Genomic DNA, 25,274 nt, shown 5'->3' on the forward strand with positions numbered 1-25,274 from the left:
TGACAGAAACTCACCAAGAGTCTTCCCAGATAAAGTGGCAACAGTGAGACCTTTGCTCTATTTCTTATCACCGACAAATCCCTTCACCTCCTAGGTGCTGATTTCATTAGTTTTTTGTTCCTCAAGGTGGGGGCAGTTAAAATCTAAAAGGCTAAAGGCAGGAGTTAAGCAGTATGGGAAGAACGGGCTTCTCCTATCCTCAGGGCTAAACTCGGCTGCTCCAACAGGCAAGTGGACCCTCACACTTTTCCTACAGAAACTATGTCATTTCTAATTCCTCCAGGAAGATCTTCTAGTCCAGATCACACAATGGCAGAGCTGGCCTCAGGATTCCATTTTCTCTACACTGGCTCTGCTAGGAAACCACTTCGTGTGGAGGATAGGATGCCAAAAGCAAGACGTTCATTACTTATTTTAACTTTTGCTTGATTTAGTTTTGAAAACTCGAATCCAAACCCTCAAAAAAGGCCTGGGTGAGGACAGCTACAGTGGGATCACCGACTGCGCCAGGTGAGAGCCCTGTCGCCCCTCACAGGCCCTCACAGGCTGCGTCCATGTCTACCTACACCCCACCTAGGGCAACAGTTTATCACCACACTACGCTGAGCTCTGGATTTCTTTGAGATCTGCTCCTTCCCCTCACCTCTCAACAGAAACAGGATGTAGAGGGAGCTTTTTTCTCCTTGCATCCCTGCAGCATCTTTCTCCCAGAAAGACAGATTGAACCACTTTCCCAGGGCTCAGCCCGGCTGCTTAGTAACCAGACTGCACACACATGATGGGTGGGGCAAGGCTCCCACAGGCCCGGGAGGTGCTATTGCTGTGAAAAATGACATCTACCTTCCGTGGAGAGATGTGCACATGTTGGAGGAGAGCGGATCACTTCACACCGTCTGCAGTGCGCTCCTGTCAATCAGCTCACAGGGCTCTTCTCTCTCCGCAGGAAAATCTGGATTCAGGAGGGACCATCCGCCCTCATGAAGGGAGCAGGCTGCCGGGCCCTGGTCATAGCCCCTCTCTTTGGGATTGCCCAAGGGGTCTACTTCATTGGTATTGGAGAGCGGATCTTAAAGTGTTTCGAGTAGAGAGTTGGAGCTCAAGTCCCTTTACTTGCTGCCAGCTCTCTAGCATATTCTACTTAGATTAGAGAGGGATGAGCGAGACACCCCCCATGTCATACTCTGTCCTCTAACCTGTAGTGCTACCTCACTCTCAGAAGACACACTCTTATCCCAATAAGCAAGCTGGGTATGGTCCCGTTCTCCCTTCGTGATATCCGCATCTGTTTTTTGGTGGGGTTATAGCTACCAGGGAGCTTCAGAAGCCCTTAACCACCTACTTTTCAACAGCAAACATAGTATGTGCTTGGGGTGTATTAACTGCGGGACCCTAACACATAGTAAGATAGAGGGGTTGTTTCTCCATTTTACATTTCTACTTCACACTCAAACTCCATACACTTGAGTCAGTTTGAAGATTTAGTGTTATTTCTGAGTTAAATAACTTATGGTTAGTTCTAGCACTGATTTGGGGGAAAAGGAGGATCAGAAGTTCAAGGGGACCATGAAAGCCCTCAAAGTCAGCACCTCGTTCAAAACCAAGCAGCTGAGAGATTAGGCCGATGAGCGGCCTGGGCTGTCAGGGCGGCTGTCCTGCACCACACAGACTCTCACAGAACAATGTCCATGGAACCTGGTTTTAAATAAAACTGATTAAACTCTCGTCTTGTAATTAGTGGGAGCAGTAGACCCGCTGCAATGGATTGTTTTCCCTCCACCTTTCCTCATCCATCCCAGAACCAAAATGCATGAAAATGAGCTCTGAGGCAGGTCTTTAGCACGTACCCTTCAAATCACCACTCATGAGGTCAGAGGACAGCCATGGGGATACTTTATCTTTCAGTTACACTGGGTTTGAAGTCTTGACCCCATCATTTCCTAACCGCATCACCTTGAGGAATGGGATCCACTGTGACAGTTCCCACGCACCACTGCCTTCGCCGGAGGGCTGTCAGAGAAATGCTATCAGCATGCAGGCTCAAGTCTTAGGTAAAAAATGCCTGTCCCGAAAATTGGTATTTACATTAGTCCCCATCTAATCTCACTTATGTTAATGAAAAAACGGCCAGCCTCAGTAGCCTCATTCTCTCTAGAGAAGCCCACATTGGAGTCTGGCTGCAGAGACAGACCTGAGTTAGATAGCAACTCTGCCTACCGGTAAGATCTTGGGCAGTTATTAGTCGTCATCTGAGAAAAAAATAAAGAACGAGGAGAGGAAGAAAAGGCCCTTTGTGAAAGGGTTTAGGCCTAACACACAGTAACCCTTCTCCTCCAATAAGCCCCTAGATGCTTTTCTTTTCTGACTCTGCCAAAGCTAATAAAACTATTTCCTCAATAAAGCTGTCGAACCCTCTGGAGGACAGGTAATATTGAACACCTGTGCGTGTGGTGTGTGTGAAAGATCCTAAGGGGCTACAAGGAACACCTCTGGATAAAGGCCTGGTAAAAGTGAGCAGGAAGTGCCAGAGGACACAGAGGGTTAATGGTTTCAAGTAGTGACAGCTGTCGACCAGCAAATGCTATGGGGATTAGGAAAATGCTGCTTATCTAGATACCTCAGGAAGAACTGGACCCTCTCAAACCACAAACTCGTAGAACCTTGCATAATAAAACACAGTGAAATCCATGTAAACCTTTTGTTTTAATAAATAAAACATATTCATGGCTTAGATTTTAAATCACATTTACAGATGAGCAACACTTCTAGGCCCAAACAGGTTAACAGTGAAGCTACTACTGCTGGAAGGAATGCGTGCCCCCACCCCCCACCATGCATTTTAAGCCTAAAAGCAGAGATTTAATATCAGAGAACACTATACACGTCACCCTCTAGACTGGAGAACTGAAATCAGAGGAAGAGCAAAGACTTGGTGAAGCTCCCATAACCACCATCTGATACCCTCACCTTCATACTACAGAAGCAAATGAAAGCTGTGCTACTTTTAGAGTAGCTAGAAGGAGGTTTCCTGATTACATTAAGTGGAACTTGCTCTCATTGTTAACAATTAGGACACAGGCATTAGCTACAGAAGAGTATCCACTGATAAATACAGAATATTAGAACAGTGAAGAGGAAGCCACACAGATATCTTGTTTCTTCAAATATTAGAAACTTCCACATCACAGCCAGAGAGCAGTGGATCAACTCCACCTCTCCCAAAGGCTTAGTCCAGAAACTTCCTGTTGGCATTTGCACCAAATAAGGCTCCCCGAACTTCTGGCATCATCTGTGAAGAAATAAGTTCTTTAATAGGGAAGTGTTGTCAATTGGAAAATATGGAAAGAACTGCACATCTTAACTGCAAGTGGAGAGTCACTGACCCTTACGTGGCTGGGAAAGAAATCACAAAGCTATGTGCTTTGTGTAAGGACCAATCTGTCCTTACTTATCCAAAAAACTATTAACAGAATCCTTGGCGAGAAACTTAACCAATCGCAAATTTGTGGTTATGACTGGCTGCTTAAGGGGATGAAGAAAAAAAACTATAACTAAAGCCATTATCATTTAAGGCATCTTTTTTTTTTTTTAAAGTAATCTCTACATCCAATGTGGGGCTCGAACACACAACCCCGAGACCAAGAGTCCCACACTACCGATTGAGCCAGGCGCGTGCCCTTATGGCTTAAGGCTTCTGTTACTCTGTGATGTAGGGAGAAGAGATGATCCCTTAACAATACTCTGGATCAGCTATGTTTCAACAGTTACTGAGTGCCTACTATGTGCCAAGCAGAACACCCATAATGCCAGTTTGTAATGAGGCACTCATTCGTACGGCAACTGAAAAATCCTTAGGATGTAAGCTCGAACTTCTAAGGCTATGCTGTCCGACAGAGGCCACTAGCCACATTTGGTTGTTACTGTGCATTTGAAATATGGTCCGTGCAACCATGGGACTCATTTTTTAATTCTACTTAATTTTAATTTATTCATATGTGGGTAGTGGCTACTCTAATGGGAAACACAGCTTTACGGTGTAAGTTACCAGCAGATGATACTCTAGGTCAAAGTGCTTTCACTGTAAGACAAGTTAGCAGCCACAGCAGCAGACTACCACCGCTGAAAGAGGCCCCACATTTTGAGATAACTGGATTTTCCTGGCTTGTTTCCTAGAGCTCATTTGTGCAAACCTGGAAACATCTGGAGAGCCAGCAGCCCTATGGGAATTCCTTTAAACAATATTTACTTTAGATCCCACCATTATTACTGGAGAAAAGGACTCTGCTCAGCACCTCTACATGTAGTAAAATGTTTACATTAGAATCCTAAATAAACCTTCATTCAACCCTAAATCCACTCTCACGTAAATGGTATCACCTCAGTAAATGCCACTAAGTGCCCACTGCCCATTCAAGAAAATGCCACAAAATGTGGAAAGAGTGACAAACCCCAAATACCAGGGAATGGACATATGTTCTCTGTACCACTTCAAAGTAACAACAGACCAACTAATAAGAAGTATTCCCACACTCACCTGCTGGGCTATGAGATCCAGCCGGCTTTCTAGGGTATTGGAAACTTTTATTTTACGATCTCCATTATAGATCTCAACTCCACCAGCTCTACAAAGAACACAGGAAATAACAATTTTTATAGATTTGAGGAAGACAGACACATGGTACATTTACTTTCTTCCCTTGGAAGAAAGCTATTTGGTGTATGGAGCGTCTAAATACTATAAGGGACCAATAAACATAAGCAATAAGCTTAAAAGTAATTCAAAAAGCCTCTGAGGATTTAAGGTATGGATGGTGATAATAACTGTCACTTACCAAGTGACTGCTATGTGCCAATCTGATTTTATGCTTAGCACCTAACTTAATTCTAACAACCAGCCCTCCTCAACAAAATGGAAAGGGGGAGGATTTGGTCCCATTTTGCATATCAATGGAGTCCTCATCTGAATATTTCTTAAATGCCCAATCCTGCTAATTACCAGCAAGTACTGATAAAGCAATATTCATAACTGCACTGTATATCAGATTAAAGGTACAACAGCAATATTGTGCCAAACTTGCCCTTAGAAAATTCTGCCTCTAGGGGCGCCTGAGTGGCTCAGTCAATTGAGCACCCAAATTCAGCTTAGGGCATCTCACGGTTTGTGGGTTCAAGTCCTGTGTCGGGCTCTGTGCTAACAGCTCAGAGCCTGGAGCCTGCTTCAGATTCTGTGTCTCCCTCTCTCTCTGCCTCTCCCCCACCCACACTCTGTCTCTCAAAAATAAACAAACATTAAAAAAAATTTAAAAATTAAAAAAACAAAGAAAGAAAGAAAGTCCTGCCTCTAGAGGCACCTGAGTGGCTCAGTCCATTAAACATCCAACTCTTGATTTTGGATCAGGTCTCACGTAATCTTATGGTTGTGAGACTGAGCTCCGAGTTGGGTTCTGTGCGGAGTGTGGAGTCTGCCTAAGATTTTCTCTCTCTCTCTCTCTCTCTCTCTCTCCCCACCCCCCCTTTCCCCACCTACGCAAGTGCACTCTTTCTCAAAGAAAAAAAAAAGGTCTGCCTCTAGACACAACTCATTTCTTCTTCTTGCTTTGTGTTTATTTTTGTTTAGTAATCTTTTTTTTTAAGTTTATTTATTTACTGAGAGAGAGAATGAGGGAGTATGAGCAGGGGAGGGGCAGAGAGAGAGAATCTCAAGCAGGCTCCACACTGGGTATAAGGGGCTCCATCTCATGACTGTGAGATCATGATCTGAGCCAAAATCAAGAGTCTGACGCTTAACTGACTGAGCCACCCAGGTGCCCCAATTTTTGTTTACTCTTGTTTAGTAATCTCTCCAACATGGGGCTCGAACCCACAAACCCAAGATCAAGAGTCACATGCTCCTCTGACTAAGCCAGCCAGGTGCCCCAAGCCACACCTCACTTCTGTCATTTCTAAAGTTTCTAGCACTTAGAGGCTTAAGGCATATAATAGGCCAACTCTTAAAAGGAGCTCCCCGGGAATGACATTCTTTTACTACATTAGAGTTTTATGAAATAATTTTATTAAATGAGCAAGCTATATGACAAAGCCTGGGAAAAGGTTTTGCAAATTTTCTTACTCTGTCCTCCCTCCCCCTGGCATTTCTTTGTTTAATCTACCTTTGGTTTCTCTAAACAGACTATATCCTTCATAAGGACATGGTTGGTTCTTTGCCGAAATCCTGACCCCAATGTCTGTGAGAGAATACTTTGTCCTCACAGAGGGAGTAAGGAGGAAGACCACCACTGTCTGAGAATATCGACTGTGTGCCAGGCACTCATAGAATGGAAAGCCGAGGGCTGCCCACAACTTCTGTCTTCACAGCAACCCCACCAGTGTCTTGGTATCCTCACCATTTTACAAACAGGAAAACAGGTTTAAAGAGATTCAATAGAATGAACTGATTGAATAAAACAACAATATTTAAAATTCTACTTTTAATTAGCACTAGAGTAAGTCTGCAGTTCCTTATCTACATTTCTGAAATTCAAAAAGCTGTCAGAACAGAAGTCTAATTTGTGTGTCTCCACAAGCTGAACTGTAGTTCTTGGCAGCAGATGACTTAGTGAATCTTTATGTATTTATCCCTTGTAGTGTGAATATTCCTAGTTTCCCATTCAGAAATATTAATGTATTTGATCACAGGTGTGATGCCTCAGACCCTGTTGGAGATATTATGTAATGTGTAGCATATGCACTTTATTGCTTTTCTAAACGCATATTCAAAACATCTGGCCCCCAAAGGTTTCAGGACTGAAACCCATTATTTACCAGGCTCTGAACCAAGTGTCTTATGTCCTGTCTGCTTAATCTCCATAACAATGATCATCTGCCAGTTGAATAACTATGTATATTGCATGTACCAGGCATTGCATTAAGTGCTGTATGGACATTATCTCATTTAAGCTTCCAAGAATTCTGTGAGGCAAGAATTCATTCCAATTTAGAGGTGAGGAAATAAGTCTCCGTGAGATTAAGTAACTAGTCCAAGAGTACCTAGCTAGTATGTGGCAGAGTGGAGAATCAAGCCTAAATCTGACAATACTGAAGCTTTTGTCACCAGCTTATACACCTCGGTATATAAAGCATTTTCACATGTACTATCTCATCTCTTTTCCTCAGTTCATGAAACAAAAAAGCTAAAAGCATTGACCCTATTTTACAAATGATGGCAATCAGTCCCCAGGTCCCATAGCTAACAAAAGGCTGACTTGGGACTCAAACCTACATCTGGTGCTCTTTCGGCTAGGTTCACATGTCTCAAGGACTTTCTGCAATGTTAGTCAATGTGTGCCTATGCAGCATCAGACACACAGGCGCAATCAAGGAAATGACCTTGGCTGACCTTGTCAGGAGTTCCTGTTGCCTATCCCAATTGCACCAAGCTTATTAGGGATGCTGAAGAAATGTCCTGTCATTTCCTCACAGCAGAAGTACCACTGGTATTTGCAATTCTATATCTAAGGAACCTAACTATTAGAAAGTTCTATTAGTCTATACAGTAGTCACTATTATATGGGATTACTTTCCTTATTTCCAAGAAACTTAGAGGTAACAATTCTCTTCCTTAGCATCTGATACAGAGATGTGGACCCAGCTTTGAGTTCTGGGTAAAGAATTAGTGCTACCTCTCTGCAAAATAAACTAAGTGCCCATAGGAAGCAGGATGTTTAGAGTATGTCCAGCTGTTTAACAAGAGGGAACAACACAGTAGTGACAGGAAAAAAAAAAACCAGCAATAATTACAAGTGGAACACCACCACACCTCCATTCTTGTAGTAAAGAGTGCCTTGGAGAAAACTTTAAAAAAGACTCAGCACAGAAGCCATTCTCATAGTGAAAGAAGCTTAGATGTTAAAAGCAGAATACTCCTTACATTTCCTCAGGCAGATAGGCCTCCTGATCAATTTGGACATCAACATCTTTTTTGGTGGCAATTTTGTACATAGGAATCGCTTTTTGCACTGCAGCCTGAAAAACAGAAAACAAGAGGTTTTAGTAGAGACTCAGCAACAGGTATCAAAAAAAAATCAGCCAACTATACAAGCAAGGGTATTCCTATTTATCCAGTAAAAGAATAGATGCACTGCTGGTGGGAACATAAATGGTGCAGCTGCTGTGGAAAATGGTATGGCAGTTCCTCAAAAAAAAATTAAACTCTGAATTACCATATGATCCAGCAATTCTATCTCTGAGTATATATCCAAAAGTGAAAGGAGACACTTGAACAGGTATTAATACAACCACGTTCACAGCAGCATTATTCAATTGCCAAAAGGTAGGTAGAAACAACCCAAGTGTCTAACAGATGCATGGATAAACATGCATCACAAAATGTGATATATGCATATAATTCAGCCTTAAAAAGGAAGGAAATTTGGGATGCCTTGGTGGCTCAGATGGTTGAATGTCCAACTCTTGATTTCAGCTCAGATCATGATCTCATGGTTCCTGAGTTCCAGCCCTGAGTTGGGGTCTGTGCTGACAGCGTGGAGCCTGCTTGGGATTCTTTGTCTCCCCCTCTCTCTGCCACTCTCCTGCTCATGCTCTCCCTCCCCTCCTCTCTCAAAGCAAATAAACATTAGAAAAAAAAGGGAGGTGGGGGGGGAGGAAATTCTGACACATACTACCACATGACGAACCTCAAAAACCTCACAAAAGGACAAATACTGTATGATTCTACCAGTAAGAGGTACACAGTGTAGTCAAATTCAGAGAGACAGAAAGTAGAATGGTGGCTACCAGGGACTGCAGTTAGGGGAATGGGGAGTCAGTGCTTAATGGGGACAGAATTTGTTTGGGAAAATGAAAATGTTCCAGAGAGGGATGGGGTGATGGGGTGATGGGGTGATGACTGCACAACAGTGTACACGTACTTAAGGCCACTGTACAGTTAGAATGCTAATTTTATACCAAGTACATTTTATAATTTTAAAAACAAATGAGCACATCAGGAGGAAAAAAAATGCTATACTGCAATTAGGGTGATAAAATGTAATTAGTGGAAAGTCCTATCTAAATAACATTCTGCGGGAGTAGACATGTAAATAACATTTTCTAAAAGGAACTTTAGTTGGAAGCTCAGACCTGCCTCCATAGAATGCTTATCACCCTGGCAAACTCTCCAGTATGTCTAGCTTTCTGTTTTACAAGTTCATACATGAGGCTGTCAGCACAAACATGAGTTCAGGTTACTGGGATGATTTATAAACTAGAATCACAATTTATTTTTTTTATTTTAGAGAAAGAGCATGTGAGCGTGCAAGCAGGGGGGTAGGGAAGCGCAGAGAGAGAGAGAGAGAGAGAGACAGACTATATTAACCACACGCTGAGCGTGGACCTGACTCAGAGCTCAATCCCACAACCCTTGGATCTTGACCTGAGCCAAAATCAAGAGTCAGACGCTTACTGACTGAGCCACCCAGGTGCCCCTAGAATCACACTTAATTAATTTATAGTGGAGAGTGAGAGGAATCAACACCTGTGTTCTCCAGCTGGCACTTTTTATTTCCTAGAAGACAAGTTGCTTGAGAAACAAATTATAGTAAGAATGCAAATATATTATGTACTATTAAGTGTACTAATTTACAATAAGAAATATAATTGCTAAGGAAATGTTAGCTAGGGGAGGCTGGGTGGCTCAGTCGGTTAAGCTTTGGACTCTGGCTCAGGTCATGATCTCGTGGTTTGTGATTTTAAGCCCCACATCTGGTGAACTCAAGCCCTGTTTTGGGTGAGCCCCACTTCTCTCTCTCCTTCTCTCTCAAAAACAAAACAAAACAAAAAAACAAACAAAATAAATATAATTGCTAAGGGATCAAGCACTCAATCCTTTCCTGAAAGCAAACTGCATGGAAATATTTTATTTTTTAAAGTTTTATTTAAGTAACCTCTACACCCAACATGGGGTTCGAACTCACAATCCCAAGATCAAGAGCCACATGCTCTTCTGACTGAGCCAGCACCCCACATGAAAGAATTTTAATCTGAAGAGCAACACAATGACACAGAATCAGAGCTAGGAGAGCTCATTCTGATTCAAGGTCCTTTGGTCTAGAGCATCCTTCTAATGCTACAGCCTGTATGTACCTGCCATGGTGCCAGCAGTCACCCCTCACACTGGGGCATATTCTCCGTTGGACAGGACATGGAGGAACAACTTAGTATTTGCCTCTGGGCCTGCAGCTATGTTTTCACTGCTGACCAACCTTTTTTTCTGGTACCCACATTATTACTTCAAGTATAGGAATACACTGGGTTACAGCCAAACTTTGCTAGTCTGGGAGTAGTGTGCCTCTTTTAGATGGTACTGTCTGCCCATCTTTGTTCCAATCCAGTATGGACTGTTTTTATTGCTGAACTTTCAGAAGATTATGGTACTACAATGTTCCCAGAAAGGGAAGAGGGTACTAACTCAGATGGGGCAACTTGACCTCTTTACGAAAAGAAATCAGAGGCTTAGGTACACTTAATGTCCATAATGTGTTAAGATACCCCTAATTTACATGGTTGAGCTATCATCTATTTAAAGCATGCAATATAATCTCTAACATTTCAATGTATTAAAAAAAAAAAAAAAATAGATGTCTTCTTTAAGCTCTTTACCTTTACCAGAGGGAAATCCTGTTTCCTGCAACGAACAATCATTCGCGGCTCCAACAATTGGTACAAACCCTTTAAAACACAGATTCAATTAGTAGGAAATGCAATTCATAAAACCCAATACCAAACAATATTTTTATAATTCTTTCATGTAATTTGGAAAAAGACAGAACACACAGTATGAGAACGTGGTAAAAAGCTTTTGATATCACAAACCAGACAAATACACCCAACACTCCAGTGGTAGAAACAAAATTTATATGGGAATCTTCTCTTACATCAACTAGGCAGTGGTCAAATGTTATTGTAATTAACGTAAGTAAAATAAGAATTCACAAACAAGCAGCAAACATTTAAGATGCATACTGTCTCTGGTCTGAGCCTCATAATTTAAAACAAGTATTTTAGTGGTGCAATCAAATTAAGGAAGTTTAAGGCCGGAGGTTGCAAGCATATTTGACCTTTGAGTTCTAAAGGACTAGTAAGACTATATAAAAGAGTGGTAAAATCTGGAAGTCTTAACCACCAGACTTTACTGTCCTCCCATGCATTTGTCTATTAGACAAGGAAAAGAGCGAAAGGAAGAAAGCTGAGATGACAAAACAGGAAAAAACAGAGCTGGTCTCTTAACACATCTTATTGATAACCTATAAAGTTACCTGGAGCACCAGACCATCCAGCAGCACCTGGTACCTGGTTGTATCTTTTACCACTTTGCTGAGTCTTTGTTTTGCTTCATTTAGTAGGTCCTACAAAGAGCAGAGAAGAAAAGTTTCTGGGTCATCAGCTCAGAACCCACCGTGAGGATGGTCCTGGCTCACACCCAATTGCTTCACATTATATTACTGTTTTCCTTCAAAACACACTCCAAGACAGATGATATACCAGATGTTGTACCAAGTCCTATACGTCAATACAAGGAAGCATGAAGAATCATCGATAACTCCTAGGGAGTTCACAATCAAGCAGAATAGCCCAGATTATCAATCAATTCAGAAATCTACAAAACTAACATAGGAAGAGCTACATGGTAAATATTTTAAAAGCAAGCTATTAGGACAATTGTGCAATAGGATTATATTTTTTATTAGGAAAAACACAAATAATATCTGGATAGATAGCAAAGCGTCAACAATGTTTACCTCTGGGAGGCTAGGTTAGCAATGATTTCAATTTTCTTTTTTAAGTGTTTATTTAAATTCCAGTTAGTTAACATACAGTATAATAAGTTTCAGGTGTACAATATAGTGATTCAACATGTCCGTATAACACCTGGTGCTCATCAGAAGTGCCCTCCTTAATTCCTATCACCTACTTAACCCATCCCCTCACCCACCAATGATTTCAATGTTCTTTATGCTAGTTTGTATTTTCTAAGTTTTTATTTACTTATTTTTGAGAGACAGAGAGAGAAAGAGCAGAGGAGGGGCAGAGAGAGAGGGACAGAGAGAGAATCCTAAGCAGGCTCCACACTGTCAATACAGAGCCCATTGAGGGGCTTGAATTCACAAACCATGAGATCATGACCTGAGCTGAAACCAAGAGTCGGATGCTTAACTAACTGAGCCACCCAGGTGCCCCTGTATTTTCTATAATAAACATTGACTTCTATAATAAAAGTAACTAAAATAAAAATTAAAAGGGATTATTAGGAAACATAACAAAGAGAACACATTGGAAATCATTCATTAAGTAACAAGCATTTATTGGCTTACTGGCAAAAAACGGAGTCTCGTCTTTTAAAAGGCAGAGATAATGCCTCTTAAATTCTCCAACACAGTCTATTTTAGTTAGTATAATCCTTGGAAAGTTATGTTTTTTGGTGTTTTAAGGAGGAAGGAGAGACACATGCTCACCTAGAGACCAGAGTTTGGGGAGAGAGGGTGGAGGGGAGGAAGTGACCCTCTATGTTGAAAAGCCCTTTGTTCTGAGAGTCACCCTTCATCCCTACCCCTCTGAGAACCCCTGCCATGCAGGACACCTGCAGTGAGCTCTTGCTCCACAATGGGCGCCTAGGTGAGGGCATTCGGTCTAACATTCAAATCACACATCTAATTTCAAGCAAACATTTCTTTCATTTGACATTCACTAAGTGCAAATACACCAAGATTTATTTAAAAAAAAAATCAGAAGTATTCACTTTAGTGCCAATTTAAAAAAAGCTTTTAATAGAAAGTAAAATAAATTCAAAGACTTCAATAGCACCACTTCAATCTTATCATGGTATGAGCCTGGGTGGCTCAGTTGGTTAGGTGTCTTCTCAGAAGACTGGCGTGGCTCATGAGCTCACGGTTCATGGGCTCGAGCCTCCCGCGTCGGGCTCTGTGCTGACAGCTCAGAGCCTGGAGCCTGCTTCAGATCCTGTGTCTCCCTCTCTTTCTGTTCCTTCCCTGCTGGTGCTCTGTCTCTCAAAAATGAATAAATGTTAAAAAAAAATTTTTTTTTAAGAAGAAGAATGGTGGCCCTTCACCTGTACAGACTAACTTTGCAAGCAATTTTCAGTCAATTTTGACAGACAACTAATCAAAGTTCAAACACATACATGCTTTCATATGAAGACTGTTTCTAACATACTAACAAATGAAAAACTAAACAATACGAGCATGCACTACTGTGGAAGATTTTTTTTCATTTTAGTCAATATACAGTACAAAATTGGTTTCTGAAGATTTCTTCTTTTTGTTTTTTTAATGTTTATTTTTGAGAGAGATAGCGTGAGCAGAGGAGGGGCATAGCGAGAAGGAGACACAGAATCTGAAGCAGGCTCCAGGTTCTGAGCTGTCGGCACAGAGCCTGACGTGGAGCTCGAACTCACGAGCCATGAGATCATGACCTGAACCAAAGTCGAACGGTCAAGCCATTCAGGTGCCTCACTGTAGAAGATTTCTAATTTGTGGCTGGACACCCCCAAAAATTTCATGAAGGTGTTCTGAGAATCCATGTCATTAGAGTTTATAATGCGAACTGCTTAAAATTTCTTTTTCAAAAGCAAATAAAATAGTTGAAAAAAATTCTAATTCACATATTATCATACACCTTAAGATTATCTTCACTGAATTCAACATCTGTACAAAAAACCTTATACTGATTACAATGTCTCTAGAACATCCAGAACTAAGGGAAAACAAAAATACAGTGGTAGTATATCCAAGCTGACTTTGTTTATCTGAAAACAAAGACTAACCACACGTACAGTGAGTTATTTGCAAAGAAATGCTTGTTAAAAAGCTGCCCAAATGCTCTTATGTTGTTACTAGAGCGCTTTCCTCCCCAAATTATGAAAATAAATGGGTTGATCCAAAATGCAAGGATTCCAAACATCAAGTGATGACTGCAGTTTGTCTCCTTTAGAAACTTTTAACATGAACATAGTTTACCTATTCTTGTATTTCAGTCTATGTTACAATATATACTCTGTCCCCAAACCAAACATGACCAAATGCCATTCACTGGTGAATGATTCATACTTTTCACTTATAACTGTGTATGTGTGTATATGTGTGTATATATATATTTACATATATATGTATATATATGTATATGTGTATATACACACATATATACACATGTCTATATGTATGTACGTATATATGTATACATATGTGTATATGTATGGATATACACATATATACATGTGTACATACATGTATACACATACATACATATAGACATGTGTGTATGTATATATACACATATATACGCATACATACATATATACATACGTATATATGTATATATATATATATACACATACACATATTTTAATGTTTATTTTTGAGAGAGACAGAGTGTGAGCAGGAAAGGGGCAGAGAGGAAGACACAGAATCTGAAGCAGGCTCCAGGCTCTGAGCTGTCAGCACAGAGCCCAACATAGGGCTTGAACTCGTGAATTGCGAGATCATGACCTGAGCCAAAGTTGGATGCTTAACCAACTGAACCACCTAGGTGCCCGACTTATATTTTTAAAAATTATTAATTTTGAGAGAGAGAGAAAGACAGAGAGAATGCAAGTGGGAAGGGCAGAGAGAAAGAATCCCAAGCAGGCTCTACACTGTTAGCCTGGTGCCCAATACAGGGCTTGAACTCACAAACCATGAGATCATGACCTGAGCCGAAGTCAGACAGTTAATTGACTGAGCCACCCAGGCGCCCCCACTTTTAATTATCATATATATATATTTTTTAAGTTTATTTATTTTGAGAGAGACAGAGAGAGAGAGAGAGAGAGAGAGAGAGAGAGAGAGAGAGAGAGAGACGTGCTCACACACATGGGGGAGGAGTAGAGAGAGGGAGAGAAAAATCCCAAGCAGTCTTCTGTCAGCACAGAGCCAGAGGCGGGGCTCGACCCCCTAAAATGTGAGATCATGACCTGAGCTAAAACCAAGAATCAGATGCTCAACCGCCTGAGCCACTCAGGAACCCCAGCATAATTATATTTTAACTAGATTATACCACTTGTTAAATGGAAGATAGGAGTATTATAATTGTTTTAAACTTTAAAATGCAGTTTTAATATACTAATTAAGTTTTTTTCCCTAAAAGAAAAAAAAATCACTCTTTTATTACATTCTCCACAAAACTGAAAAAGTAGTTAAAATTCTCAGAGGAGTTTGCAAGATTCTAGTTTGTTAATAAATCAGAAAAGGATAGAAAGTTCTTTTACTGTTTCCCTGCTTATGACCCAAAGTAGGAGTCCTTTCCCAACAAGGCCCTATTGAGAGATGGGCCCAAGTAACAGCAAAATAGTATAGTTTGAAGCCTGAAACAAGTTAACAGGCATGCTTTGCTAAATTTACCTAAGCAAAATCAAGTACTTTTTTTTGTTACTGAAGTACAGTTGACATACAATGTTATATTCCTTTCAGGTGTGCTACCTAGTAACTGGACAATTCTACCCACTACTCAGTGTTCACCACCGTAAGTCACCATCTGTTACCTTATGACATTACATTATTGACTATATTTCCTACGCTGTACTTTTCATCTCCATGACTTGACTTTTATCTGTACCTCTTAATCCCCTTCACCTCACCCAACACCCTCCCTTCTAGCAACCACCAGTTTGTTCTCTGTATCTGAGTCTGTTTGTTCACTTGTTTTTCAAATTCCACATATAAGCAGAATCATATGGTGCCTGTCTTTCTCAGACTCATTTCACTTGGCACAACAGTCTTTTATCCATCTACGTTGTCACAAATAGTTAAGATTTCTCTCTTTATGGTTGAGTAATATTCCATTGTGTATATATACCCCCTTCTTTATTCATCTATCAATGGACATTTGGGACATTTGTCTTGGCTATTGTAAATAATGCTATAGTAGGGCTGCATATATCTTTTTGATTAGTGTTTCCATTTTCTTTGTTTCCATTTTCTTTGATTAGTGTTTCCATTTACAGGGTAAATACCCTGTAGGAGAATTACTGGATCATATGGTATTTCTCCTTTTAAAAAGATATTTTTATTATTTTTTAATCTCTACACCCGATAAGGGGCTTGAACTCATGACACTGAGATCAGAAGTCACATGCTCTACCAACTGAGCCAGCCAGGCATCCCTGGATCATATGGTATTTCTATTTTTAATTTTTTGAGGAACCTCCATACTGTTTTCCAGAATGGCTGCACCAGTCTACACTCCTACCAACAGTGCATGAAGGTTCCCTTTTCTCCACACCCTTGCCAACACTTATTTCTTATCTTTTTTTTTTTTTTTAACGTTTATTCATTTTTGAGACAGAGAGAGACAGAGCATGAACGGGGGAGGGTCAGAGAGAGGGAGACACAGAATCTGAAACAGGCTCCAGGCTCTGAGCTGCCAGCACAGAGCCCGATGCGGGGCTCAAACTCACGAACCGGGAGATCATGACCTGAGCCGAAGTCGGACGCCCAACCGACTGAGCCAGCCAGGCGCCCCTTATCTTTTTGACAGTAGCCATTCTGAAAGGTATGAGCTGATACTGTGGTTTTGATTTACATTCCCCTGATGACTACTGATATCGAACACCATTTTAAAAATGTCTATTTAGGTCCTCCACCCACTTTTTAGCCAGATTGTTTCAGGGAGGTGGTGTGGTGTTTAGGTGTAGAAGTTGTTTATATATGTTTTCATATTTACCCTTTATTGAATGTATTACTTGCAAATATCTTCTCCCATTCAGTAAGCTCCCATTTTGGCTGTTTTGTTGTTGTTGTTGTTGTTTAAGTTTATTTTTTAAAATTTATTTTGAGAGAGAGAGAGTACATGGGAGGAGCAGAGAAAGGGGGAGAGAGAGAATCCCAAGCAGGTTCTGCACTATCAGCGCAGAGCCCAGTGTGGGGCTTGAACTCACAAACCATGAGCTCATGACCCGAGCTGAAGTCAAGAGTCAGACGCTTAACTGACTGAGCCACCCAGGTGCCCCCCTATTTTGTTTTAATGATGAAAAACAAATAACATTTAAATTAACAAGGGCACCCAGCTGACTCAATCAGTGAAACATGCAACTCTTGATCTAAGGTTGTGACTTTGAACCCCACATTGGGTATACAGATTAAAAATAAAATCTTAAAAAAAGAAAAGTTAACAACAAAATGTCAAAAAGGACAATCCTTTTCCTTCTTCTTCTAAGTATGTAATTATTAGACGATAGTCACTTTCTTTTTCACATTTTCCCCATGGTGGTATTATCTCAGTGGTTGTATCAGATTGGCTTTATTTCCATTTGTTACAGAACATCAGCTAGCTTTTGCTTTAAAGCATTTATCTGACAGAGGTATTTCTATGGATAACCACTAATAAAGGAATCTACTAAAGAAACTGTAAGACTATTACCCTTTTCAATACACTGAGTGTGATTAGCTTTTAAGATTTTTCTAGTCCCTCCATAAGAGATTCTTAGTTTAGTGAACAAACTGAGGGCTGATGGAGGGAAGTGGGCAGGGGGATGGGTTAAATGGGTGATGGGTATTAAGGAGGGCACTTGTGATGAGCACTGGGTGTTATATGTAAGTGATGAATCACTAAATTCTCCTGAAACCAAAAATCAAATAAAAACAAAAACAAAAAACAAAGCCAAATAAAATAACCAACAAAAATGACTTTTCTAGTCCCTGAGGGCTCAAGAGAAAGTAAACCCTCAAAATCTCCCCCACAGCAACAGTCAATTTCAAATATATTCTACACAAAGCAGACTAAACCCTCAGAGCAAGAAATATTTAAACAGTAATCCATCTCCTCACAAAGACCTGGAGTCTGAAGACAAGGTTATAATTTTGAGTTAGTCCAGACACTGAAACACATGATGACAGCAGTAATGTGAAAAACATTCTTTAAGTTCAAAGGAGGAAGAGCACAGATTTAAAAAGAGAAAAAAAAAAAAAAGAAAGAAAAAGGTGGATCAATTTATGAGGGGTTGGTGGGGGGGGTTAAAGAAACTGGGTGGAATATGATGCCCTGACAAAACAATTAAAATTTCTTCCTTTTTTTTTTTAGAATTAAAATTTCTATGTAAACATAGTGAAACTATTAAGAGGTGCTCAAAAATCAACCTTTAATTTTTTAACTTATTTTTAATGTTTTTATTTATTTTTGAGACAGAGAGAGACAGAACATGAGCAGGGGAGAGGCAGAGAGAGAGGGAGACACAGCATCTGAAGCAGGCTCCAGGCTCTAAGCTGTCAGCACAGAGCCTGATGTGGGGCTCGAACTCACAGACTGTGAGATCATGACCTGAGCTGACATCTGATGCTTAACCGACTGAGCCACCCAGGCGCCCCTCAACCTCTAATTTTAAGTGTCCATCAGAACAACCTAAACCCGAGAAGTATTATCACTTCAATCCGAACAGTCTGGTTAAGAAGTCATTTAAGGCTTCGCACAATCTAGGAAGCTTATGAGCACAAGGATTTAAAGCATATACTCTGTAAGACATTTGGCTGAAAGAAACTGTAGCCCCTCCTCATCGTGGAATCCCTCAAGCATTTTTCTCTGGGCTGGAATTGACCAATCAACTATGGTCAAGCAAAGAGGAGTGGAGTATGGAGATAGGTTTGCTGTAAGAGAATAAAATTAAATAAAGACGACTTGTAAAGAGCAATACCAGCCATCTGTAAAAGTAGCCCACTATGAAAAATCTGGAAATAGGTTAAGTGAGGACTTTTAACACCATCTAAAACTGCAATCAAGGAGGCAGGGAAGCCAGAATAAACCCAAACTCTAGCTAAGAAGGCTGAAACCTGACTGACATAAATTATACTGTCCCTTGAGTATTCCCATAACTTAAAAGATATGTCATCATAGGTGAAAGAGGCAAATTATGATCAACAATGGTACAAACCACTAATATCTTAGTGACACTCTTTGATACTAAATTCAAACTTTCTGGGGCACCTGGGTGGCTCAGTTGGTTAAGTGTCCAACTCTTGATATTGGCTCACAGTTTGTGAGATGGAGCCCCACATCAGGCTCTGCACTGAAAGTACGGAGCCCGCTTGGGATTCTCTCTCTCTCTCAAAATAAATAAACATTTAAAAAATAAATAAATTCCAACCTTCTGATTATCATCTGGCTCCCCAAGCAGCTTTTCGAAGGAGAGATGTGTAAATTACTGCAGTTCACATGTCAGTTTACATTTTATTATCAGTATTTTGGAAGGACATATCTGCCCACTTGAACCTGACTGCCTCTAACCTAACTGCCCTCTTAAACCTGACTGTTTTATAGGAAACAGAAGGTTCAAAGTGCTTAAAATATTTGCCCACCGAAAAGCTGATACCGGGAAACAGAAATTCAAATCTCACAGGAATTCCAAAGCTTGTGCTCTTAAACATCAGGGCAGGCAAGGAAAAAGGATAAACATCAGAGAAAATAACTACTAGAAATAAAATGTTTTCAAACAGCGAAATCCATTTAAAGCAGGTATGTATGCTTTGATGAATATGTAACCCTGTCTGCTCTGTTTCCTCAGCCCTCTAGGCCTCTTACTGTGTTTGCTAAACTGTAAATTACTTGATGGTAAGAAGTTAGACTTGGCAAAGGGCTAAGGAAACACGTCTTTAGAACTAAAATTATAGAAATGTTTATTTTCACAAAATTCTCACTATAAATTAAAAAAATAAAAGCTCAGCTGTACACTGAACTCAAGTTGCATGCTATAGAATACTTGTAACTTTGTATCTGAGATCAATGCACCAGCAGCTCCCACAGCCCTGCTCCTTAGGAAGCCATGCACATGCCTCCAGTTCCTCGCCACACACTTACACCACACACTTTTCAGGCCATTACAGTCTGGCTTTCTGCCTTCATTAATCCAATGAAAGTGCTCTGGCAAAAGTCAGAAATGACACCTTGAATGCCAAATCTGTGCTCTACCTACTCTGATTCTTAGAAGCATTAGCTGCTATTTTAGATTCTCATTTTGTTCAAGTTTTCTGTTCCCTTAGCTTCTTATTCTTCTCCAACACGACTGCTTTTTTCTTCATGTTTCCTTAGCAATCCCTTATCTTCCTGCCTATTAAATATGATGCTTCTTGGGGGTACCTGGCTAGCTCAGTTGGTAGAGTATGCAACTCTTGATCTTGGGGTCATGAGTTTAAGCCCCACGTTGAGTGCAGAGCTTACCTACTTAAAAAAAAAAAAAAAAAAAAAAAAGATGCTTCTCAGTTTGTTTACTTGGCCCTATAATTCGACATCCACAACCTTGGTGATCTCATCCATTCCTTCAGCTCCACCTGGAACCAGTGTGCTGTCCACATAGAAGTTCCAACCTCTCAGGACGCCTGGCTGGCTTAGTCAGTGCAGTGTGCAACTCTTGATCTCAGGGCTATGGGTTCGAATCTCCACAATGCGTGTAGAAATTACTTAAAAATAAAATTTTGGGGGCGCCTGGGTGGCTCAGTCAGTTGAGTGTCCGACTTCGGCTCAGGTCATGATCTCGCGGTCCGTGGGTTCGAGCCCCACATCGGGCTCTGTGCTGACAGCTCAGAGCCTGGAGCCTGTTTCAGATTCTGTGTCTCCTCTCTGCCCCTCCCCCACTTGCACTCTGTCTCTCTCTGTCTCAAAAATAAATAAACATTAAAAAAAATTAAAAAAAATAAAAATAAAAATAAAATTTTGAGGGTGCCTGGGTGGTTCAGTTGTTTAAGCATCAGACTCTTGATTTTTGCTCAGGTCATGATCTCAAGGTTTGTGAGTTCGAGCCCCATGTTGGGCTGCAGTGACAGTGCGGAACCTGCTCAGGATTCTTTCTCTCTGCCCCTCCAGCTCTCTCTCTCAAAAAAAAAAAAAAAAAAAAAAAAAAACCAACTTAAAACCACAACTCATACATAGCATACTAGGATATTAAATTCCACAAAAGCAGGAGCTAAATTTTATTATATCTCTAGTAATTAGAATCGTGCTTGCACCTAGTAAGAATTCAAATATTTGATAATAAATGATTAATCTAAATTTTAGATATTAATGGGGTGCCTGGGTGGCTTAGGCGGTTAAGCAGCCGACTTTGGCTCAGGTCATGATCTCAGTGAGTTCAAGCTCTGCATCAGATGAGCTCCAGGCCCACTTCGAATAGTGCAGAGTCTGAGTGGAATTCTCTCTCACCCTCCCTCTCTGCCCCTTGCTCACTCGCACCCTCTCTCAAAAATAAGTGAATTTTTAAAAACCACTTAAAAATAAAAACTAAATAAATAAAAATAAGAGTACAATTTTTTTTTAATTAAAAAAAACAATACATGCTATAACCCTTGGCACTCATATTGAGGCCTGCTACTGAGATATTTTAAGTTACAGGTCTCTAAACTCTTGACTATACAAATAACAGCATCTACACAGTAGCTGACACAGTTGTCATTTTTGACTCCAGGCATATATCAAAGATGTAGCAACTTAAATAGTTCAGGGCTTTCTGAGCACTGGCACCAAACAGCTGGGAGAATATTTCAACTATGCAGACCAATTAAGAGAAGGGTCACCACAGGAGGAGATGAGGTGGGGAAAGTGAAGTAATACTTCTTAAACAAATACTATATGCCAAGTGTTAAGCTAGAGTATTTAAATGCATTCTTGCATTTGATCCTTATAAGAGCCTAAGAACCCTGTGTTTCAACTGGGCCAAGACACTGATATTTGTTGGTATAAACCTTATGGATTTGATTCCTTAAATTTTTTTAAATTTTTATTTTAGAGTAGAGAGAGTGCACATATGTAAGACAGAGGAGGGGAGAGAGGGGGAGAGAGGGGGAGAGAGGGGGAGGGAGGGGGAGGGAGGGGGAGGGAGGGGGAGGGAGGGGGAGGGAGGGAGAGGGAGGGAGAGGGAGGGAGAGGGAGGGAGAGGGAGGGAGAGGGAGAGAGGGAGGGAGAGGGAGAGAGAGGGGGGGAGAGGGAGGGAGAGGGAGAGGGGGGGGAGAGGGAGGGAGAGGGAGAGAGAGGGGGGGAGAGGGGGGGAGAGGGAGGGAGGGAGGGAGGGGGGGAGAAGAAGGGAGGGAGAGGGAGAGAGGGAGGGAGGGAGAGGGAGAGAGGGAGAGAGGGAGGGGGGGGGGGGAGAGAGAGAGAGAGAGAGAGAGAGAGAGAGAGAGAGAATCTCAACCAGTCTCCACATTTAGTAAAGAGCCCAACTCAGGACTTGATCCCACAACCCTGGGATCATTACCCAAGCCAAAACCAAAAGTCAGATGCTCAACCAAGCTACCCTGGTATCCGATTCTTTAAATTTTTAATGTGCATGTAACACTACGTAAAAATAAATTTGATGTTTTAAATACTTAATTTTGAAGTTTATTTACTTTAAGAGAGATAGAATAAGTGGGGGAGGGGCAAAGAGAGAGGGAGAGAGAGAATCCCAAGCAGGCTCCATGCTGTCAGTGCACAACCTGACATGGGGCTCGATCTCACAAACCACGAGATCACGACCTGAGCCGTTATCAAAAGTTGGACACTGAACCAACTGAGCCACCCACATGCCCCTTTATTTTTTTAAAGTAGGCTCCACACCTAACTTGGGGCTTGAACTCACGACCCCAAGATCAAAAGTTGCATGCTCTACCAACTGAGTCAGCCAGGTACCCCAAAATAAATTTTACTTTTAAACAGTTTAAAAATTATTTTTAAAAAGAGAAAAACCCAGAGGCACCTGGGTGGCTCAGTCAGTTAGTGTCTGACTTTGGTTTAAGTCATGATCTCACAGTTTGGGAGTTCGAGCCCCATGTCAAGCTCTGTGCTGACAGCTCAAGCCTGGAGCCTGCTTCGGATTCTGTGTCTCCCTCTCTCTCTGTCCCTTGGCCACTCATGCTCTGTCTCTCTCGCTCTCTCTCTCAAAAATAAACAAACCTTAAAAAAAATTAAAATAAAAAAGAGAAAAACCCAGCCCTCTGAACCAAGCACCATAATTAATACATACCGAAGAGGAAATTGAGGGTCAGAAATAATAATTTACTCAAACTAATATGGCAAAGCTGAAAGACTTGTAAGCCCAAGTTCTTTTACAACAAACTACCTTCCCTAAGCACATACTATTATTTTAAGAGAAGTGTATAAACTAGGTCAATCAATTCTGGTTGCTAAAGAAATCTGAATCCTGTGGAAAGAAATCAACCACTGGTTACTGAAACTCAACACTTTAGTGAAGACACTAGGTAACAACTACCCTCAGGTGTTAACATTTTGCAGTCAACATTTCCACAAAAAGCTGTCTAGTCCTCCTTTTATATTTTACAGAGTATGAACTATTCATTCCCATGTAACAAGATAATTTAGCAACACATTCCCTATTTTCCCATATTCCTAGAATTTAAAAGCATTCACATTTGAAGTGCTATGAAGGTTATGTTAATAAGCAATCTCTGTTGTCCTGAACTTCAGCCCCTCACTTAACATCCTGACAGACACATCCAACTGGAGATTTCTTGGCCCCTTAAAGTATGTCCAAAAGTAAGCTAGCTATTCTTTTTTTTTGTTTTGTTTTGTTTTTTGTTTGTTTGTTTTAAGCTAGCTATTCTTAAAAGACCTTGCCCTCCAGGAGCACCTGCGTGGCCCAGTCGGTTAAGCATCCAACTTCGGCTCAGGTCATGATCTCACAGTTTGTGAGTTGGAGCCCCAGGTTGGCTTCTGCACTGACAGCTAGAGCCTGGAGCCTGCTTCAGATTGTGTCTCTTTCTCCCTCTCTGCCCCTCCCCCACTTGTGTGTGCACACTCGCTCTCTCTCAAAAAAAAAAAAAAAAAAAAAGAGCTTGCCCTCCTAACTTCCCATTTCATTAACACAATCACCATTCTCCTAGTTAACCAGATCTGAAATTCAGTATTTAGCACTGAACTTGGAAGAAGAAGAGGAGTTAGTCAGTAGTCAATGTCTGGAAAGTCTTCCTGCAAAATGCGTCAACACTGACACACTTATATTCGTTTGTGTTTCTTTAATCTTCTAAGAAAGTGGTATGTTTTTAGGGCACCTGGGTGGCTCAGTCACTTAGGCATCCAACTCTTGATTTCAGCACAGGTCATGATCTCAGGATCATGAGATTGAGCCCCCACATCAGGCTCTGTGATGGGCCTGGAGCCTGCTTGGGATTCTCTCTCTCCTTCTGCTCCTCCCCTGCTTGCATGAACAGACACACTCTCTCAAACAAACCAAAGAAAGGTATGTTTGCCATTTATTCAAATTTTATATTTTTAGTTTTATAGCTTTTTCATATGAATGCTGGCTTATTCAATAGCATTTATCCATAGTTTTTGTAACCATTTATCCGTAGTTTTTGTAACCACTACAAAGGAATCTACTTTTTATTTTACTTGCTAGTTGGTTATTGTTGGTATATAGAAAAACTATTCATTTTTTATACTCTCTTTATAGCCAGTCACCACTTTGAACTAATCACTAGTTCTTACAGTTTTTCAGATGTTATGTTTTTTTATAGGCAATCATATCTGCAAAAAAAATTATTCCTTCCTAATTTGTGTATAATTCCTATTTCTCCACCTTAAAGGAATCTAAGGCCTCCACCACAATGAAGAACAGTGGAAACAGCAGGCATCCTTGTTGGTTCCTGAAATATAATTTGAATATCTCAATATGAATATTTTTTTTCAGTAAACACTACACACAATGTGAGGCTCAAACTCACAACCCTGAGATCAAGACTCACATGCTCTAATGACTGAGCCAGTCAAGAGTCCCTAATTCAAATACCTTTAAACTTTCTCAACTAAATGGTATGTTTCAGTAGGTTTCCGCCTTCTTCCTCAGATGACAATACTTCCCAAATGGTTATCTTGTGTGTAACCTCTTCCCTCTTATTTTTTTTAACATTTATTCATTTTTGAGACAGAGTGTGAGTGGGGGAGGGGCAAAAAGAGAGGGAGACACAGAATCGGAAGCAGGCTCCAGGCTCTGAGCTGTCAGCACAGAGCCCAACACAGGGCTCAAACTCACAGACTGTGAGATCATGACCTCACCTGAAGTCAAATGCTTAATTGACTGAGCCACCCCGGTGCTCCTAACCTCTTCCCTCTTAAATTTAGCCTACATACTCATACCATGAACCCTATTTATGATAATTCTCGTAAAATAAAATAAAAACTTCAATAGCTTCTACTGAAAATAGGTGAAGCTCTTTTAGCCTTGCACTCTTGGCCATAATTTTACTAATTTTATTCGTCCCTATCACCCTCATATACTG

The 25,274-nt window shown here is 40.8% G+C and overlaps 2 protein-coding genes across 12 annotated transcripts in view; one reads left to right on the top strand and one right to left on the bottom strand.

Moving 5' to 3' along the window:
- SLC25A18 (solute carrier family 25 member 18) overlaps positions 1-1,722 on the top strand; it is a 28,953-nt gene extending 27,231 nt beyond the window's left edge. For all 11 annotated transcript variants that reach the window (XM_019465054.2, XM_019465057.2, XM_019465059.2 and 8 more), the window contains 2 exons: positions 435-510; positions 944-1,722. In XM_019465054.2, the coding sequence (XP_019320599.1) occupies positions 435-510; positions 944-1,085 (218 nt within the window). In that variant the 3' untranslated portion in view covers positions 1,086-1,722. The remainder of the gene's footprint in view (positions 1-434; positions 511-943) is intronic.
- A 959-nt stretch (positions 1,723-2,681) lies between these two features.
- ATP6V1E1 (ATPase H+ transporting V1 subunit E1) overlaps positions 2,682-25,274 on the bottom strand; it is a 30,992-nt gene continuing 8,399 nt past the window's right edge. The window contains exons 5-9 of the mRNA XM_019465060.2: positions 11,289-11,378; positions 10,633-10,701; positions 7,904-7,998; positions 4,532-4,619; positions 2,682-3,286 (exon numbers count right to left, since the gene is read on the bottom strand). Of these exons, the coding sequence (XP_019320605.1) occupies positions 3,224-3,286; positions 4,532-4,619; positions 7,904-7,998; positions 10,633-10,701; positions 11,289-11,378 (405 nt within the window). The 3' untranslated portion in view covers positions 2,682-3,223. The remainder of the gene's footprint in view (positions 3,287-4,531; positions 4,620-7,903; positions 7,999-10,632; positions 10,702-11,288; positions 11,379-25,274) is intronic.

Source organism: Panthera pardus, unplaced genomic scaffold (assembly GCF_024362965.1).
Source record: "Panthera pardus isolate Hobbes unplaced genomic scaffold, ASM2436296v1 HiC_scaffold_6, whole genome shotgun sequence".
Taxonomy (NCBI): domain Eukaryota; kingdom Metazoa; phylum Chordata; class Mammalia; order Carnivora; family Felidae; genus Panthera; species Panthera pardus.